Source organism: Bombina bombina, chromosome 3 (genome assembly GCF_027579735.1).
Source record: "Bombina bombina isolate aBomBom1 chromosome 3, aBomBom1.pri, whole genome shotgun sequence".
Lineage (NCBI taxonomy): Eukaryota > Metazoa > Chordata > Amphibia > Anura > Bombinatoridae > Bombina > Bombina bombina.
In genome coordinates this window covers 100376295-100396194 of record NC_069501.1, presented here as the reverse complement: position 1 = coordinate 100396194, position 19900 = coordinate 100376295, and the positions used below count along the sequence as shown (strand labels likewise).

The 19900-nt window shown below is 41.0% G+C and overlaps 1 protein-coding gene across 1 annotated transcript in view; it reads left to right on the top strand.

Moving 5' to 3' along the window:
- Window positions 1-19900, top strand: part of TTC3 (tetratricopeptide repeat domain 3) — a 410905-nt gene that overhangs the window by 162518 nt on the left and 228487 nt on the right. The window contains exon 23 of the mRNA XM_053705936.1: window positions 1588-1724. Coding sequence (XP_053561911.1) covers window positions 1588-1724 — 137 coding nt within the window. The remainder of the gene's footprint in view (window positions 1-1587; window positions 1725-19900) is intronic.

Sequence of the window (19900 nt, the reverse complement as noted above, 5' to 3'; positions counted from 1 at the left end):
CCTTCCACCTCACTACCTGTCCCCTCGACCCCATCCCCTAACAGCTACTCCCCTCCCTCTCTTCTACTCACACCCCCATACTCACATTTTCAACCTCTCCCTCAGCACTGGTATATTTCCCTCATCTCTAAAACATGCACTGGTCACACCTATCCTCAAAAAAAACCTTCCCTCGATCCAACCTCCCCATCCAACTACCGCCCTATTCACTACTCCCTCTTGCCTCAAAGCTCCTAGAAAAGCTAGTATACGCACGTCTATCCCATTACCTTACACTAAACTCTCTTCTTGACCCACTGCAATCTGGATTTCAGGCTCATCTTCCTTACTCGTCGATCTTCATCTGCTGCACCTCTCTGCCAATACCTTCACTGGCTTCCTCTTGCCTCTAGGATTAAACACAAAATCCTCACTCTGACATACAAAGCTCTCAACTGCACTGCTCCCCCCTACATTTCAGATCTTGTCTCCAGATACTCTCCCTCCCGTCCCCTTCGATCAGCTCGGGATCTCCTCCTCTCCTCCTCTCTTGTTGCTTCCTCACATTCCCGTTTACAGGACTTCTCCAGACTGGCCCCCATCTTGCGGAACTCCCTGCCTCGCTCCATAAGACTCTCCCCTAGTTTTTAACAGCTTCAAGCGCTCCCTAAAAACTCTATTTTTCAGGGATGCTTACAACCAACACTAACCTTTTGTAACTCCATTGCTTTCCCCTTGAACCCCTTAGAATGTAAGCCTATGAGCCCAGCTGTTTGCAGATCGCCTTCATAAGAGCCGACTACAACAGTGAAACTCTCGGCAGGGCCCTCTACCCACTTGATCCCTGCAAAAGCTATCCTGTATACCGACTGTTTACAGCACTGCAGAATCTGTTGGCGCTCTACAAATACCTGATGATAATAATAATAATACTAGAGCAGTGGCTTCCTCTTGGGCCTTCAAGAATGAGTCATCTATGGAGCAGATTTGTAAGGCGGCTACCTTGTCTTCCTTACATACCTTTTAAACATTTTACAAGTTTGACGTTTTTGCTTTGGCTAAAGCATCTTTTGGGAGGTTTTACAGGCTGTCGTGCCCTCAGAATAGGGTCCGTCTCTCTTTTTACCCTCCCATTTCATTTAGTGTCCTCTAGAGCTTGGGTATATGTTTCACACAAGTAAGGAATGAAGCCGTAGACTCTCCTCATATTAAGATGGAAAACATAAATTATGCTTACCAGATGAATTCCTTTCCATCTGTATGAGTAGAGTCAATGGCCCCTGCCCGTTTTCTCCGTTTGTTCTTCTGGCACCATTTATACCCTGATGTTTCTCCTACTGGAGTTATTTAAGCCTTTGGCTGTCTTTGCCTCCTCCTGGTGGTCAGGTTCAGTATTTACCACAAGTAAGGAATAAAGCCGTGGACTCTCCTCATACAGATGGAAAGGAAATTATCTGGTAAGCATAATATATGTTTTGTAGGGCGCCAACAGAACCCACAGCGCTAATTTTGTCAAGTAGCTTTTGTCTTTTACTGTTTAATAAAATGTTTACTTAAAATCTTTTATTTTGTCTTTAAACTAATGAACTATATTGTTTTCTACTTCAGTAACAAGAAAGCAAAATTCAAGCAGGAATGTAAATTAGAGGGCAAGAAATTATCGCCAGAAGCAAGCAAAAATTGGCTCAAAAATGAGAATCCAGAAGATGTAGAAATAAAGTCTATGAAAATAGATTTTTTTAGCTGTAAGTATGTTTTGCTTTAATTAGATCAGAGGACTATTTTGAACAGAATCCCCTTTGTATTTACATACACTGTAGTCTATCATTGTTTGTGTTAGGCCTCCCTGAAACCTATAAAGTTAGATGATTGGCTTATCTGACAACGGTAGATTTGAGGCAGGAGATAGGTGATTGGCTTCTCTGAGAAGATAGGTTTGAGGCAGGATATAAAGTTAGATGATTGGCTTATCTGACAACGATTGGTTTGAGGCAGGATATAAAGTTAGATGATTGGCTTCTCTGACAACGGGAGGTTTGAGGCAGGATATAAAGTTAGATGATTGGCTTCTCTGTCAACGGGAGGTTTGAGGCAGGATATAAAGTTAGATGATTGGCTTATCTGACAACGATTGGTTTGAGGCAGGATATAAAGTTAGATGATTGGCTTCTCTGTCAACGGGAGGTTTGAGGCAGGATATAAAGTTGGATTATTGGCGTCTTTGACAACCGGGATGTTTGAGGCAGGATTTAATAATTTGAATGCTGGGGCAATGGCTGACTAAGGAAAAGAGTTCCACATCATAGATGGGACCTAGGAAAAGCCCTAAAGAGGGTCGTGGGAGGTGGTGATGCTAGTGATGATAGATAAAGATTAACAGGGGACTTTGAGTGTTTCTTCAATAAAAAGCTTTATGCTTTTTTAAAGGGACATTGTAGTGCAAAATGTAGATCCTTTGTATGTACATGTTTGCCATAAAAGAACATTTACATTTTCATTTTTCTTTCCTAAGATATGGAGAGTCCACAAAGTCATCAATTACTAGTGGGAATATCACTCTTGGCCAGCAGGAGGAGGCAAAGAGCACCACAGCAAAGCTGTTAAGTATCACTCCCCTTCCCACAATCCCCAGTCATTCTCTTTGCCTTTGTCAATGGAAGAGGTGAAGTTCTGGAGTTTGGAAATTTCTTTCACTACAAGCAAGATTTTTTGGGTCTAGCCATAGTCCACGTTAATCTCTTCAGTAGGGTCGTGGTGGCTTTAAAGCAGTTGGGAACTTTTAAGGTGGGCCTTGCTGCATTTTCCTAACATTTTGCTGCCCTAGTATAGAAAGCCAGAGTAGGTTTACTATGTTCTCTCTTTTTTTTTTTCTTTTTTTTTTAACAGGCCTCTGTAAGGAGTATGTGTCCTTTCATGCCTTGTAAGCTGTCGTCCTGCCGGACGGCTAGGTACAGGTAAGTGCTGTTTGTCTTCTAGGTTTGGGAGACTGGCACTATAAAGACTTCGAAAGTTTCCTTCCTTTAATTTTGGGACAAATGAATCCTTTGGTAAGGGTTTTCTTTGGCAGTTGCGGGCCCTTTAGATATGTGTGAGACTAAGGGGTTAATTCCTTGTATTGTTGGTATCTTCCCCAGAGGCTGTCATTTTTTATTACAGTAGTTTTTACATGCTGTGTAACTGTTAATGAAGGCAAGATCGTTAGTCTGCAAAATGATTGCATCTGCTGGATTACGGCTGCGTGAGAATGAATCTCAGATTTGCCCTTAAAAGGACACTGAACCCAAATTTTTTTTTCTTTCGTGATTCAGATAGAGCATGCAATTTTAAGCAACTTTCTAATTTACTCCTGCTATCAAATTTTCTTCATTTTTTTGGTATCTTTATTTGAAAAGCAAGAATGTAAATTTAGATGCCGACCCATTTTTAGGGAACCTGGGTTGTTCTTGCTGATTGATGGATAAATTCACCCACCAATAAACAAGTGCTGGCCAGAGTTTTGAACCAAAAATTGTATGGCTCCTTAGCTTAGATGCCTTTTTCAAATAAAGATACAAAGAGAATGAAGAAAAATTTGATAATAGAAGTAAATCGGAAAGTTTATAAAGTAATTTAAAACATCATTTATGCTTACCTGATAAAAGTAATTATTTCCGGGTATTGAGAGTCCACGGAATCATCAATTACTAGTGGGAATATCACTCCTGGCCAGCAGGAGGAGGCAAAGAGCACTACAGCAAAGCTGCTATATATGTCACTTCCCTTACCCATAAACATCAGTCATTCTCTTTGCCTGCGGTACAAAAAGGAGGTGAAGTTTGGGTGTCTGATCTACAATCAAGTTGTTTTTTTTTTGTTTTTTTTAGAAGCAGAGTAGGTTTGCTCTTAACTTTGTAAAGTGTCTAGCCTTATGTAAAGTTTCTAGCCTTAGCCTTAGTCTCTTCAGTAGGGCAGTGGTGACTTTTAAGCAATTGGGAACTTGAGGGGTACAATCCTCACTGCGTTTTCCCAAAACATTTTGCTGCCCTATTTAAATAGCCTGAGTAAGTTTACTCAGTCTTTCTGTATTTCCACAGGTCTATGTGAGGAATGGCATCCTCTCAAACCAAATGAGCTGTCCTATTGCCGACAGATAAATTATTAAGGTAAGTGCCAGTTTTATTTTTCTATGTGAGCAGGAAAAAAATTGGTACTTATTCAGCTGAAACGATGCAGGGGGAAGTTTTTCAATATTCCTATCAGGGTGCAGGTTTTTATGGCTGTTTTTGCAGGCACTGTTAGTGTGAGGAGTTATTTATTTTATTGATGGCTCAGTGAGGATCAGTTTTTAGTAATGGATTATGTACTTTTATTGGGGATTTTATTGTTTGTTTTTAAGCCTATTTTCAAGAAAGTTGTTTAAAAAAAAAAATGGCTTTTTTTGTCAGCTGTAGGCTCGCCCCTTTTAGGGAGGTTCTGATTCTTTGATGTCAGAGTTTTTTTGGCACTTTTCTTCACTTCCTGTAGAGTGAGGTGCGCATTGTTGTGAATATTATCCTTATTTTTATTATTAGTGTATCCGCAAAGTGTATTATGTGTTTAGACACAATAAATATTATGGAACCTCTATATCATTCTGATAATGTAATTCAATATATATATATATAATACCGTCCATACCACACAGGATATACCCTCCAAAGGTCGTCTGCCTGGGTGCTATGATGCTTTAAATAATTCCAATACAAATGACAGCACTCTCAGGTCTTTTTTCAAAGTGAGAACAGCAAAAGTCTCTTTTTAATGAAACGTTTTCGAGGAGCTTGTCCCCGTCATCAGCATGACACACTAGTGAAACACAACATATATTTATACAAACAAACCAATATTTTTAATGCCAACAACCTGTGTACCTCTTGGTGTCCCAGAAAACCCGCCAACCACTCGTGTTTGGAACGCACTATGCGTTCCAGTGATTTGTGACCGGAAGTGCCTAATGTCATATGACTTCTGGTTTCTATTATTTAGAGTATATCTTATCCGTGCAACTTATGATTATCTAATTATGATCCAATATATGTCTACTTTGTATCTATTAAGTGTGTATAAACGGTATGTCCCTGTGTCATTCTTGTGATCTTGTGATTCACTTGCTTTTCGCCACTACATTGTTATATATCTAACCTTGCATTAATGTTTTGAACTAATATGTGCAGGCTTTGTCTCTATATTAGCCACTCTCATTGTGTGTTCTATGTGGTGTATTTGTGTCAATTTGTGGGTATTTATATTTGTGCATATTTACGATCTACTTCTGTTAACGTTATCTGCCTTTTTTGTTTATCTCGGTTGCCATGGTTACCCAGTAGCGCTGGCTGTGTATTTTCTGTGTGTCTTGCACTATCTGTGTGGCATTACTTATAAGGCATCCCGTATGCTTTTTCATTGTATTTATACTTTGTTGTATAGTTGTTACCCCACTGTGTGTTATTTACATTGTCTTATCTACATTTTACATGTTTATTTATCTTTCCCATTAGTGTGAGTATCTAGTTTCTTGTGATTGGCCCATTTAAATCTTTGATCATGTCTGCCCAAAGATTAGTAGCCAGATTGTGCCTATATACAACTTAAATTATTTACACACATGATTCTGACATATAATTTCCCAATTCTAATTTTGCTATCTACATATTTTGTACTTTAAGATGTAACTTATCCTCTTAATATTTGTTTTTTATCGTATTCTCCTCTATGGTTATATTTCATGTTTATTTTTCTAAGATTGTCTCTTATATGGGAGATCTTGGAATGTCCCCACTATGGTTCACTTTTCTCCTAAAGTCCTGTGCGCCGGATCTGTGTTCTTTTTTTGCCATTCCTCTTTTGATTTGTAATTTATTTCCATCTTTTATGACTTTAGGTGATATCCGTGTTCTGTGGTTTTCTCTTTGTTGTAGTTGGCTACTGTCTAACTAGGTTATGGGAGTAGTTGTTTACTGGTAACATGCCTATACTATGTCTTACCCCAGGAGTAGTGGAAGGCACTTTCATGTCTCCCCTTACTCTAATCATAGGATTATGACTAGGGCACTGCCCCCCTTGGGGTCTGTGTCTCAGTCTATCCCTGATATGGTGCACAGTATCCGGGCGTCGTACCTTTGTTTGTGTCTCCTACCTATACCAGTGCCTTGAAGTCAGGTGCTGAATTGAGCCCCCCTGGATATATTGTTCCCAGTCTATACATCCATTCTGCCTCTCTTCTGAGAAGGGCTTTATTGCGGTCCCCTCCTCTCTCCAGCTGGGGGATGTGATCAATTAAGATGTATCTGATGCTGGAAACTTGATGTTTTTGGGTGCAATGTCTGGCTACAGGTTGATCTGAATTACCTGTATCAAGTGCCACCCTTATCGCCCGCCTATGGTTGGCCATTCTTTCGCGTAATGTCCCACTGGTCTTACCAATGTAAAATCTGGCACATGGGCAGAAGAGTAGGTAGATTACATGTGTTGTATTGCACGACAGAGAGTGTTTGATGTGATACTCTGTTAGTGTGCGGATGGTGGAAGGTCTTAGTGGCTATTAGGCCATTACATGTGGTACAGCCTAAGCATTTGTATGAACCTTTGATGTTAACCTTTTCTTTTTTTAGATAGCATTTTTTGGGGTCTGTTTTAACCAGCAGATCTCTTAGATTTGTGCCCCTCCTGTATGCAATCATTGGTGTAAGGTTATGAGCAAATCTTAGTTTTGGATCCGACTGTACCACGGGCCAGTGTTTCCTTAGGATGTTACCAGCCTCAGTGGTATTTGGTGAAAATGTGGTTGCCATTATGAGCCTGTTAGATGGTTCTTTGTTTTTTTCTTTGTTCATAAGGGTTGTCTGTGTGTACGGTAGTACTTCCTGTAGGATTGTATCTATTGTATTCTTTTCATCAAATTCATACAACGGGGATACAAAAAGAATACAATAGATACACTAATTACAGATGAATGCACATTTTCTCTTGTAAGGTGTATCCAGTCCACGGATCATCCATTACTTGTGGGATATTCTCATTCCCAACAGTAGGTTGCAAGAGGACACCTACAGCAGAGCTGTTATATAGCTCCTCCCCTAACTGCCATATCCAGTCATTCTCTTGCAACTCTCAACACGCATGGAGGTAGTAAGAGAGAGTGGTGAAATCTAATTTCTCTGAGACTGACTGCCTGGAGATTGAACGCTTGAGTTTATCAAAGCGTCGCTTCTCCGAGTCAGTCATTGATACCTTAATACAGGCACGAAAGCCTGTTACCAGGAAAATTTACCGTAAGATATGGCATAAATATCTTTATTGGTGTGAATCCAAAGGTTACTCATGGAGTAAGGTCAGGATTCCCAGAATATTATCCTTTCTTCAAGATGGTCTGGAAAAAGGATTGTCAGCTAGTTCCTTAAAAGGACAGATTTCTGCGCTGTCTATTCTTTTGCACAAGCGTCTGGCAGATGTTCCAGACGTTCAGGCATTTTGTCAGGCTTTGGTTAGAATAAAGCCTGTGTTTAAACCTGTTGCTCCCCCATGGAGCTTAAATTTGGTCCTTAAGGTTCTTCAAGGAGTTCCGTTTGAACCTCTTTATTCCATAGATATCAAACTTTTATCTTGGAAAGTTCTTTTTTTGGTAGCTATTTCCTCGGCTCGTAGAGTCTCTGAGTTATCTGCTTTACAATGTGATTCTCCTTATCTGATCTTCCATACGGATAAGGTAGTCCTGCGTACCAAACCTGGGTTTTTACCTAAGGTGGTATCTAACAAGAATATCAATCAAGAGATTGTTGTTCCATCCTTGTGTCCTAATCCTTCTTCAAAGAAGGAACGTCTATTACACAATCTGGACGTGGTTCGTGCTTTAAAGTTTTACTTACAAGCTACTAAAGATTTTTGTCAAACATCTGCTTTGTTTGTTGTCTACTCTGGACAGAGGAGAGGTCAAAAGGCTTCGGCAACCTCTTTCTTTTTGGCTAAGAAGCATAATCTGCTTAGCCTATGAGACTGCTGGACAGCAGCCTCCTGAAAGGATTACAGCTCATTCTACTAGAGCTGTGGCTTCCACTTGGGCCATTAAAAATGAGGCTTCTGTTGAACAGATTTGCAAGGCGGCGACTTGGTCTTCGCTTCATACTTTTTCCAAATTCTACAAATTTGATACTTTTGCTTCTTCAGAGGCTATTTTTGGGAGAAAGGTTCTACAGGCAGTGGTACCTTCCGTTTAAGTACCTGCCTTGTCCCTCCCTTCACCCGTGTACTTTAGCTTTGGTATTGGTATCCCACAAGTAATGTATGATCCGTGGACTGGATACACCTTACAAGAGGAAACACAATTTATGCTTACCTGATAAATTTATTTCTCTTGTGGTGTATCCAGTCCACGGCCCGCCCTGTCATTTTAAGGCAGGTAATTTTTTCATTTAAACTACAGTCACCACTGCACCCTATGGTTTCTCCTTTCTCTGCGTGTTTTCGGTCGAATGACTGGATATGGCAGGTAGGGGAGGAGCTATATAACAGCTCTGCTGTGGGTGTCCTCTTGCAACTTCCTGTTGGGAATGAGAATATTCCACAAGTAATGGATGATCCGTGGACTGGATACACCACAAGAGAAATAAATTTATCAGGTAAGCATAAATTGTGTTTTTGTTAATAGGCTAAGATTTAGCAGTTAGAATATTTTTCCCTCTGAAGATGGCACTCGTCACTAAGCTATAACAGACAAATATGTATTTTGTAAATATATTCTGAAAAACAAGTCAGTATCTCTATTTGACCATTAACCAAGGTTGAACCCCACTAATGTTTATAGAAAAAGAGACTTACTGGAACCATGTATGAAAAACATGGGGATATTTGTGGATATTTATACCAATAATATAATGATAGGAATCATGCAGTTATGTCAGGGACCTTGAATATCATAGTAACTAAACATGGATTATTTTGATAAAGTACAAAACTTCACAGTAAGCAATTATATACTGACAAGCAACACTAGCTAATAGCTACATATTAATACTGATAAATAATATATGTGTATGTGTACCTGAATCTATAAGTAAATATACATGATCAATTTTAACCCTATATTATATAGCACAACATAAGTGATTAATATGCAATATCAAAATGGTGAATTTTCCCAGACTATTGTCCTGACAGCATATTTCCGATGGCTCTGCTGTTTAGAAGGCTTCTTACTGTTTTTGCCTCTCTGGAATCCAGACTGAGTGTTGCCTGGAGCATGTTTTCTTGATTTGGTAAATTTAAAGGGAAAATTTATTTAAGAACTTTTTGTTCTGTATTATATACTTTGTTAAAAGATAATTTAAAAAAAAAAAAAAAAAAAGTTTGTTTGCTTCTTTTAGAGGCTGTGCAGGATGTTACCTGTTGCTTATGTTTTGATGCCCAGGTGGAACCCCCTGTACCTTTTTGTTCTTCATGTATTGAAAGAACTTTAGCTTATAGAAATAGACTTTTTTACCCTGAGCAAACATTAGCTAAGACATATGCTGTTCAGGAGCCTCATTGTTTCAGATGTGCCTCAGCTGTTTCCTCAAGCGTCCCAATCTTATTCATCTGCACATGCAGTGTCCTGCGTTTCCTCTCATGCTTCGTCTGGGTTTACTTTGCAAGATATTGCTGCCCAGGTATCCTCTGCGGTATCTGAGGCACGGTCTGCTTTTCCCATGCTGCAGGGAAAACGCAAAAGGAAATTTAAAGAAACAGTAAGTAAGTTTTCTGATCCTGAAGTGGCTAATCTAGGTATTTCCTCTGACATCAGAGGATGATGATTCTGGGGGTGCACCTGAGGGTAAAATCTCGGATTCAGGCAATATAATTCCTTCTACTGATGCTGAAGTTGTGTCCTTCAGATTTAAGCTGGAACACCTCTGCTCGTTACTTAAGGAGGTTTTGGCTACCTTGGATGACTCCGATTCTACTATCGTTGTTAACCCTAAGAAGTCTAGTAAGCTGAACAAGTATTTTGATGTTCCCTCTGCGGTGGAGGTATTTCCTGTTCCAGACCGTGCTTCTGAGATTATTACACGGGAGTGGGAGAGACCTGGTATTCCTTTTTCTCAATCTGCTATTTTTAAGAAAATGTTTCCTATAGCTTACTCTATTAAGGAATCGTGTCAAATGGTTCCTAAGGTGGAAGGAGCTATTTCCACTTTGGCTAAGAGGACCACTATTTCCATAGAGGATAGATGTTTTTAAGGATCCAATGGATAAGAAATTGGAGGCATTATTAAAGAAAATGTATGTTCACCAAGGTCTTCAATGGCAGCCTGCGGTGTGTATTGCTACTGTTACCAGCGCTGCAGCTTACTGGTTTGTTGCCTTGTCTGATTCTATTCAGACAGATACTCCTCTTGAGGAGATCCAGGACAGGATTAAGGCTCTTAAATTAGTCAATTTCTTTATTATGGATGCATCCTTACAGGTCATTAAACTGTGAGCAAAAATGTCTGGTTTTGCAGTTCTAGCTTGCAGAGCCCTTTGGTTAAAATCCTGGTCTGCAGATGTTTCTTCTAAGTCTAAGTTATTAGCTATTCCCTACAAGGGTAAGACCTTGTTTGGGCTTGGTTTGGCTGAAATTATTTGATATCACAGGAGGAAAGGGATCTTTTCTTCCTCAGGATAAAAAGAATAAGCAGAAAGGGCGTCAGAGTAATTTTCGTTCCTTTCGTAACTTTAGAGGTAAACCCTCCACTTCCTCTTCCAAGCAGGAACTATCCAAGTCTTCCAGGAAGTCTGGTCAGTCTTGGAACAAGGGGAAACAGTCTAAGAAACCTGCAGCTGACTCCAAGTCAGCATGAAGGGTCGGCCCCCGATCCAGGAACGGATCTAGTAGGTGGCAGGCTTTTTCAATTTGCTCAGGCTTGGATGTGAGATGTCCCAGACCTGTGGGCTGTGGAAATTGTATCTCAGGGGTACAAGATAGAATTCAAGACTTTCCTCCCAGTGGCAGGTTTCCTCTTTCAGGATTATCTGTAGACCAGATAAAGAGAGAGGCGGTCTTAAATTCTATCAAGGATCTTTTTGCCCTTGGAGTTATAGTTCCAGTTCCTCCGCAGGAACAGGGTCTGGGTTTTTATTCTAATCTATTTATAGTTCCCAAGAAAGAGGGGACTTTCATACCTATTTTAGACCTAAAGTGTTTAAACAAGTTCCTCAGAGTACCTCCCTTCAAGATGGAGACTATACGTTCCATTCTTCCCTTGGTTCAAGAGGGTCAGTTCATGACTACCATAGACCTAAAGGATGCGTACCTTCATGTTCCCATCCACAGGGATCATCACAAGTTTCTGAGATTCGCTATTCTAAATAAGCAATTTGTTTGTGACTCTTCCATTCGGCCTTGCCACAGCTCCCAGAATTTTCTCAAAGGTCCTGGCGGCTCTGTTGGCGGTAATCCGGTCTCGGGGCATTGCAGTGGCACCATATCTGGACGACATTCTGGTTTAGGCGCCGTCCTTTCAACAAGCTAACTCTCATACACGGTTGGAAGGTGAATATGGGAAAGAGTTCTCTGATTCCAGCCACAAGAGTAGTGTTTTTAGGGACCATAATAGACTTCCTACTAATGAAGATATTTCTGACAGAGGTCAGAAAAACGAAGATCTTCGACTCTTTTCTTGTCCTTCAGTCCTCTCCTCAGTCGTCAGTGGCTCTATGTATGGAGGTAATTGGTCTGATGGTAGCTTCCATGGACATCATTCCGTTTGCTCGGTTCCATCTCAGACCTCTGCAGTTATGCATGTTAAGGCAATGGAACAGGCACTATGCGGATCTGTCTCCGCAAATAGTTCTGGATCAGGCGACAAGGGACTCTCTTCTGTGGTGGTTGTCTCAAGAACACCTCTCCCAGGGAACTTGCTTTCGCAGACCTTCCTGGGTGATCATGACCACAGATGACAGCCTTCCAGGTTGGGGAGCAATTTGGGGGTCATTGAAGACTCGGGGTCTTTGGACTCGGGAGGAGTCAGTTCTCCCTATAAACATTCTAGAACTGAGAGCGATTTTCAATGCTCTACTGGCCTGGCCTCAGTTAGCCTTAGCCCGGATTATCATTTTCCAGTTGGACAACTTAACATCGGTGGCGTAAATCAACCTCTAGGGGGGAACTCAGATTTCCTTGGCCTTGACAGAGGTGGCCCGGATAATCCAGTGGGCAGTGTCTCACAACTGTTGTCTTTCTGCAATCCACATCCTAGGAGTTGACAATTGGGAGGCGGATTTTCTGAGCCGACAGACCTTTCATCCGGGGGAGTGGGAAGTCCATACGGAAGTATTTTCAAGTTTTATCCTCAATTGGGGGCAGCCAGAACTAGATCACATGGCTTCTCGGCAGAATGCCAAGCTTCTCAGGTACGGCTCAAGGTCAAGGGATCCACAGGCTTTCTTGATAGATGCTGTGGCGGTCCCTTGGAATTTCAGTCTAGCATACATATTTCCTCCTTTCGCTCTCCTGCCAAGAGTCATTGCTTGGAGAGGGCATCAGTGATTGGCCTCGCAGGATCTGGTATGCAGATCTAGTGGAAATATTATCTCTACCTCCTTGGAGATTCCCTCTGAGGAAGGACCTTCTACTTCAGGGTCCCTTTCTTTATCCAAATAACGTTTCTCTGAAGCTGACTGCTTGGAGATTGAACGCTTGATTTTATCTAAGCGTGGGTTTTCAGAATTAGTCATTGAGACCATAATTCAGGCTCGTGAGCCTGTGACAAGAAAGATTTACTATAAGATACAGGTGAATCTCGAAAAATTAGACTATCGTGCAAAAGTTAATTTATTTCACTAATGCAACTTAAAAGGTGAAACTAATATATGAGAGACTCATTACATGCAAAGCAAGATAGTTCAAGCCGTGATTTGTCATAATTGTGATGATTATGGCTTACAGCTCATGAAAACCCCAAATCCACAATCTCAGAAAAATAGAATATTAAATGCAATCAATAAAACATGGATTGTACATAGAACAATATCGGACCTCTGAAAAGTATAAGCATGCATCCTGTATGTACTCAGTACTTGGTTTGGCCACCTTTTGCAGCAATTGCTGCCTCAATGTGGCGTGGCATGGAAGCTATCAGCCTGTGGCACTGCTGAGGTGTTATGGAAGACAGGATGCTTCAATAGCGGCCTTCAGCTCTTCTGCATTGTTCGGTCTCATGTCTCTCATCTTTCTCTTGGCAATGCCCCATAGATTCTCTATGGGGTTCAGGTCAGGCGAGTTTGCTGGCCTATCAAGCACAGTAATCCCACGGTCATTGAACCAGGTTTTGGCGCTTTTGGCAGTATGGGTAGGTGCTAAGTCCTGCTGGAAAATGAAGTCTGCATCCCCATAGAGCTCGTCTGCAGAAGGAAGCATGAAGTGCATCCAAAATCTCCTGGTAGACGGCTGCGTTGACTCTGGACTTAAAAAAGCACAGTAGACCAACACCAGCAGATGACATGGCTCCCCAAATCAACACAGACTGTGGAAACTTCACACTGGACTTTAAGCATCTTGCAGTGTGTGCCTCTGCATTCTTCCTCCATACTATGGGTCCTTGGTTTCCAAATAAGATGCAAAATTTGCTCTCATCAGAAAAGAGGGCTTTGGACCACTGAGCAACAGACCAGGTCAGTTTTTCTTTAGCCCAGGTAAGGCGCTTCTGACGTTTTGTTGTTCAGGAGTGGCTTGAAAAGAGAAATACGACATTTGAAGCCCATGTCCAGGATCCGTCTGTGTGGTGGCTCTAAATGCACTGACTCCAGCCTCAGTCCACTTCTTGTGAAAGTCCCCAACACTTTTGAATGGCCTTTTTCTTACAATCCTCTCCAGGCTGCGGTCATCTCTGCTGCTTGTGCACCTTTTTTCTTCCACACTTTTCCCTTCCACATAACTTTCTATTAATGTGCTTTGATACAGCACTTTGGGAACATCCAACTTCTTTTGCAGTTACCTTTTGAGGCTTTCCCTCCTTATGGAGGGTGTCAATGATGGTTTTCTGCACAACTGTCAGGTCGGCAGTCTTTCCCATGATTGTGATTCCTACTTAACCAGACTGAGAGACCATTTAATGGCTCAGGGATCCTTTGCCGGTGTTATGGCTTAATTAGCTGATTGGAGTGGGACACTTTGAGCCTGGAATATTGCACCTTTTCACAATATTCTAATTTTCTGAGATTGTGGATTTGGGGTTTTCATGAGTTGTAAGCCATAATCATCACAATTATGACAAATCACGGTTTGAACTATCTTGCTTTGCATGTAATGAGTCTATCTCATATATTAGTTTTACCTTTTAAGTTGCATTAGTGAAATAAATTAACTTTTGCACAATATTCTAATTTTTCGAGTTTCACCTGTATGGTATAAATATCTGTATTGGTGTGAATCCAGAGGCTACTCTTGGAGTAGAGTCAGGATTCCTAGGATTTTGTCTTTTCTCCAGGAGGGTCTGGAGAAGGGTTTGTCAGCTAGTACTATGAAAGGTCAGATTTCTGTGTTGCCTATTTTGTTGCATAAGCGTTTAGCGGATGCACCAGATGTGCAATCTTTTTGTCAGGCCTTGGTAAGGATCAAGCCTGTATTTAAGCCTGTTACTCCTCCCTGGAGTCTTAACCTTGTTCTTAGAGTTTTACAGCTGGCTCCGTTTGAATTTATGCATTCCTTAGATATTAATGTTATATTGGAAGGTTTTGTTTCTTGTTATTACTTCAGCTCTGAGAGTTTTGGAACTCTTGGCTTTGCAGTTTGATTCTCCTGATCTTATCTTTCATTCTGATAAGGTGGTTCTACGTACTAAATTATGTTTCCTACCTAAGGTTGTTTCAAACAGAATATTAATCAGATCATCGTGGTTCCTTCTTTGTGTCCTAATCCTTCTTCTCCTAAGGAGCGTTTGTTGCACAACCTAGATGTTGTGCGTGCATTGAAGTTTTATCTTCAGGCGACTAAGTACTTTCGTCAGTCTTCTGCTTTGTTTGTTTTTCTGGGAAGTGCAACGGTCAGAAAGCTACAGTGACCTCTCTTTGGCTGCGATGAGCTTTTTTTAGTAAAAACATTTCTGCAGGTCATCTTTAAATACAATTCAATTTTAAATTAGACAGTTACACTAAAGCACCAGTTCAATTGCAATGTGTTGGTTAACTGGAGAATAAAGCAATTTTTTAAATGTTATAATATACAGGGAGTGCAGAATTATTAGGCAAGTTGTCTTTTTGAGGATTCATTTTATTATTGAACAACCATGTTCTCAATGAACCCAAAAAACTCATTAATATCAAAGCTGAATAGTTTTGGAAGTAGTTTTTAGTTTGTTTTTAGTTATAGCTATTTTAGGGGGATATCTGTGTGTGCAGGTGACTATTACTGTGCATAATTATTAGGCAACTTAACAAAAAACAAATATATACCCATTTCAATTATTTATTTTTACCAGTGAAACCAATATAACATCTCAACATTCACAAATATACATTTCTGACATTCAAAACAAAAACAAATCAGTGACCAATATAGCCACCTTTCTTTGCAAGGACACTCAAAAGCCTGCCATCCATGGATTCTGTCAGTGTTTTGATCTGTTTACCATCAACATTGCGTGCAGCAGCAACCACAGCCTCCCAGACACTGTTCAGAGAGGTGTACTGTTTTCCCTCCTTGTAAATCTCACATTTGATGATGGACCACAGGTTCTCAATGGGGTTCAGATCAGGTGAACAAGGAGGCCATGTCATTAGATTTTCTTCTTTTATACCCTTTCTTGCCAGCCACGCTGTGGAGTACTTGGACGCGTGTGATCGAGCATTGTCCTGCATGAAAATCATATTTTTCTTGAAGGATGCAGACTTCTTCCTGTACCACTGCTTGAAGAAGGTGTCTTCCAGAAACTGGCAGTAGGACTGGGAGTTGAGCTTGACTCCATCCTCAACCCGAAAAGGCCCCACAAGCTCATCTTTGATGATACCAGCCCAAACCAGTACTACACCTCCACCTTGCTGGCGTCTGAGTCGGACTGGAGCTCTCTGCCCTTTACCAATCCAGCCACGGGCCCATCCATCTGGCCCATCAAGACTCACTCTCATTTCATCAGTCCATAAAACCTTAGAAAAATCAGTCTTGAGATATTTCTTGGCCCAGTCTTGACGTTTTAGCTTGTGTGTCTTGTTCAGTGGTGGTCGTCTTTCAGCCTTTCTTACCTTGGCCATGTCTCTGAGTATTGCACACCTTGTGCTTTTGGGCACTCCAGTGATGTTGCAGCTCTGAAATATGGCCAAACTGGTGGCAAGTGGCATCTTGGCAGCTGCACGCTTGACTTTTCTCAGTTCATGGGCAGTTATTTTGCGCCTTGGTTTTTCCACACGCTTCTTGCGACCCTGTTGACTATTTTGAATGAAACGCTTAATTGTTCGATGATCACGCTTCAGAAGCTTTGCAATTTTAAGAGTGCTGCATCCCTCTGCAATATATCTCACTATTTTTGACTTTTCTGAGCCTGTCAAGTCCTTCTTTTGACCCATTTTGCCAAAGGAAAGGAAGTTGCCTAATAATTATGCACACCTGATATAGGGTGTTGATGTCATTAGACCACACCCCTTCTCATTACAGAGATGCACATCACCTAATATGCTTAATTGGTAGTAGGCTTTCGAGCCTATACAGCTTGGAGTAAGACAACATGTATAAAGAGGATGATGTGGTCAAAATACTCATTTGCCTAATAATTCTGCACTACCTGTAGTGCAGTAGTTGAAAATTGCATTGCAAATTAGCTGCAGACAAAAACATATATTGTAAATAAACCTCCTTTTTTTCTTGGTCGAGCATAGAAATGTAGTAATAAAAAAGGTGCATTGCTGATACGAATGTCTTACAAACTGGGAAAGGCTAAGAGGCAGGTTTGAAAAAAATCTGAGAGATAGTCAACAATCAATGGACTGCTCACTTCAAACAGCACTTTGCTCTGGATGCACTTAAACAGTGCAGCCAGATTACAGCTCTGTTTAAAGATAACAGTCTAATGTAGAGCAGCGCTGCAAAGTTAAAGTGCATACAGTTCCTGGATGTGCCCTGTTCTTTCTGCAGACATGATGCATTTTCTGCAATAATATAAAAAGAGAGAGAGATGCACTCAGCTGAGACAGAACAAAAGCTAGAAAAACGTCCGTGCCTGTTCATTTTAGGGTGCCACTCAGTGTGCATACTCTTTTAGCACACTATGCCTCTTCACAGAGAAAAAATATCCTGTAGCATATCAGTCTGACCCTGCCCAATGACAGCCCAGCACCGAAATACCAGACAATTCTTCTCTGAACAAGAGACACAACCCCAGACGATCGTTTCAGCCTTCTGTGGGCCTCGTCAGTGAGGTGCAGTCGCATCTCTAAGGGCATGTGTGCAAGGAGTCCACGTCTGGTTTCCCCTTTTACTCTTAGGGAGACCCAAGAGCAATTTGCATAAATATAAAGAGAAAGAGAGATGCACTCAGCTGAGACAGAACAAAAACTAGAAAAACTTCCGTGCCTGTTCATTTTAGGGTGTCACTCAGGGTGCATACTCTTTTAGCACACAATGCCCCTTCACAGAGAAAAAATATCCTGTAGCATATCAGTCTGACCCTGCCCAATGACAGTCCAGCACCGAAATACCAGGCAATTCTTCTCTGAACAAGAGAAACAACAAGCCCAGACGATCGTTTCGGACTTCTGTGGGCCTCGTCAGTGAGGTGCAGTCGCATCTCTCTAATGGCATGTGTGCAAGGAGTCCACGTCTGGTTTCCCCTTTTACTCTTAGGGAGACCCAAGAGCAATTTGCATAAATATAAAAAGAGAGAGAGATGCACTCTCTATTTTCTTGATTATTTGCATTTTCTGCAATGACATCTCAGATCACTGCATGTTCTGCCTTGGGGCTAAGGAGTATTATTCGGTTGGCCTATAAGACTGCTGGACAGTAACCTCCTGAGAGAATCACTGCTCATTCCACAAGTGCTGTTTCTTCTTCCTGGGCATTTATAAATACCCATATCTTAGGAAAGAAAACATAATTTATGCTTACCTGATAAATTTATTTATTTCCGGATATGGTGAGTCTACGGCCCACCCTTTATTTAAGACGGTTATTTTTTCTAAAACCTCAGGCACCTCTACACTTTTGTTATCACAGTGAAAGTCAGTCCCAGCAACTCAAGCACACGATCAGGCCCTGACCGGTAAAATCCAGAAGTGCATGAAAAGACTCCCAAAAGATCCAACCTTTCCTGGAGTGCCGTAACAAAGTAACGGATGAACCACTCTGCATGTAGTATATCAAAGTAGAAGGAATTAGGCACTACAGCCAGGTGCTTTGCAAAAAATCCATGAATTTATTGTGAAAAACGACATAAATACAAAAGTACATGGACATAAAATAACAAAAAAGAAACTCAGACATGCAGGTGAGACAAAGGCAGGTGTCTGACCCGTTTCGCGTCCCCTACAGGTGCTTACTCATAGACATAATATTTTTCCATCTTTCCTTCGGTCAAATGACTGGGGTTTATGGGTAACGGAAGTGACATATTTAGCAGCTTTGCTGTAGTGCTCTTTGCCGCCTCCTGATGGCCAGGAGTGATATTCCCACTAGTAATTGATGATTCCGTGGATAAATGTATCGGGTAAGCATAAATTATGTTTTTCTATCAGTGCTAAGAGTTGTTAGTTCTCTGCACTGAAATTGTTGTCCCTATCGGTCATCATGTTAGTTTATTCAACTGCCTGAGATGAAGCACGCTGTTAACGTTATGTTCACTTCACCTTTTTACCGATCATGTGACTCCTCCTCCTTCTCCGGCTGAGACCGGAGCAGTCGCCATTTTCTAATTTTCTCAATGCTTCAAGTCCGTGTTGCTGTCTAAGTTTATAGCATTTTTTTCTTTTCAAAGTGAAGAAAACGCTATTCTTTTTGATTTAACAATTTTCTTTCATGTAATTGGCAAGAGTCCATGAGCTAGTGACGTATGGGATATACAATCCTACCAGGAGGGGAAAAGTTTCCCAAACCTCAAAATGCCTATAAATACACCCCTCACCACACCCACAATTCAGTTTTACAAACTTTGCCTCCCATGGAGGTGGTGAATTGTTTGTGCTTGTTTTTTTTTGTTTTTCTTCTATGATAAGCGCTTCTAAGCATTCTGAAGCTCAGTTTCTCTTAGAGTACAGTGTTTGTCAGAGGGATTTGAAGAGAGTATTGCCTATTGATTTTTATAATTTCTCTTGCGGAAAAGCTTTTCAAGGGTTCTCTGTTATTGGTCATAGGGATTCATCTCCTACCTCCCTTTTCAGATCGACGATATACTCTTATACCATTACCTCTGCTGATAGTTTTCAGTACTGGTCTGCTATGCTATATGTGGATGGGTGTCTTTCGGTAAGTATGTATCATTATTTAAGACACTCTCAGCTATCGGCGCTTTATGTATTTATATAGTTCTAAATATATGTGTTTACTTATATTTGCCATGAGTCAGGTCTATGTATATTTCCCTTTGCAGTCTAGCAGTTTCAGTATGGGAATCATGTTTTAGGAAGTTATTTTTTTAAATATTTTCTTACCTGGGGTTTAGTCTTTTTTTCCAATCTGACTTGTTTCTTTAAAATTTGCAGGTAAATTTAGGCTCGCAAGGGCCAAAATGCTGTTATTTATTGCGTCATTCTTGACGTGAGATTTTTTTTGTGCGAATGTGCATTTGTGATGACGCAAGTTCGTAATTTTGTGCGTCTTAGTTGATGCCAGGTTGTTTGGCGTGAAGTTGCGTCATTTCCAGATGTTTGTTGGCGGCCCTCAATCCAGTTCTACTGGTGGGGGGCAGATTGAAATTATTTCAAGAGGTTTGGGCAGGTTCCTTTCAGAATCATTGGATTCAGAATA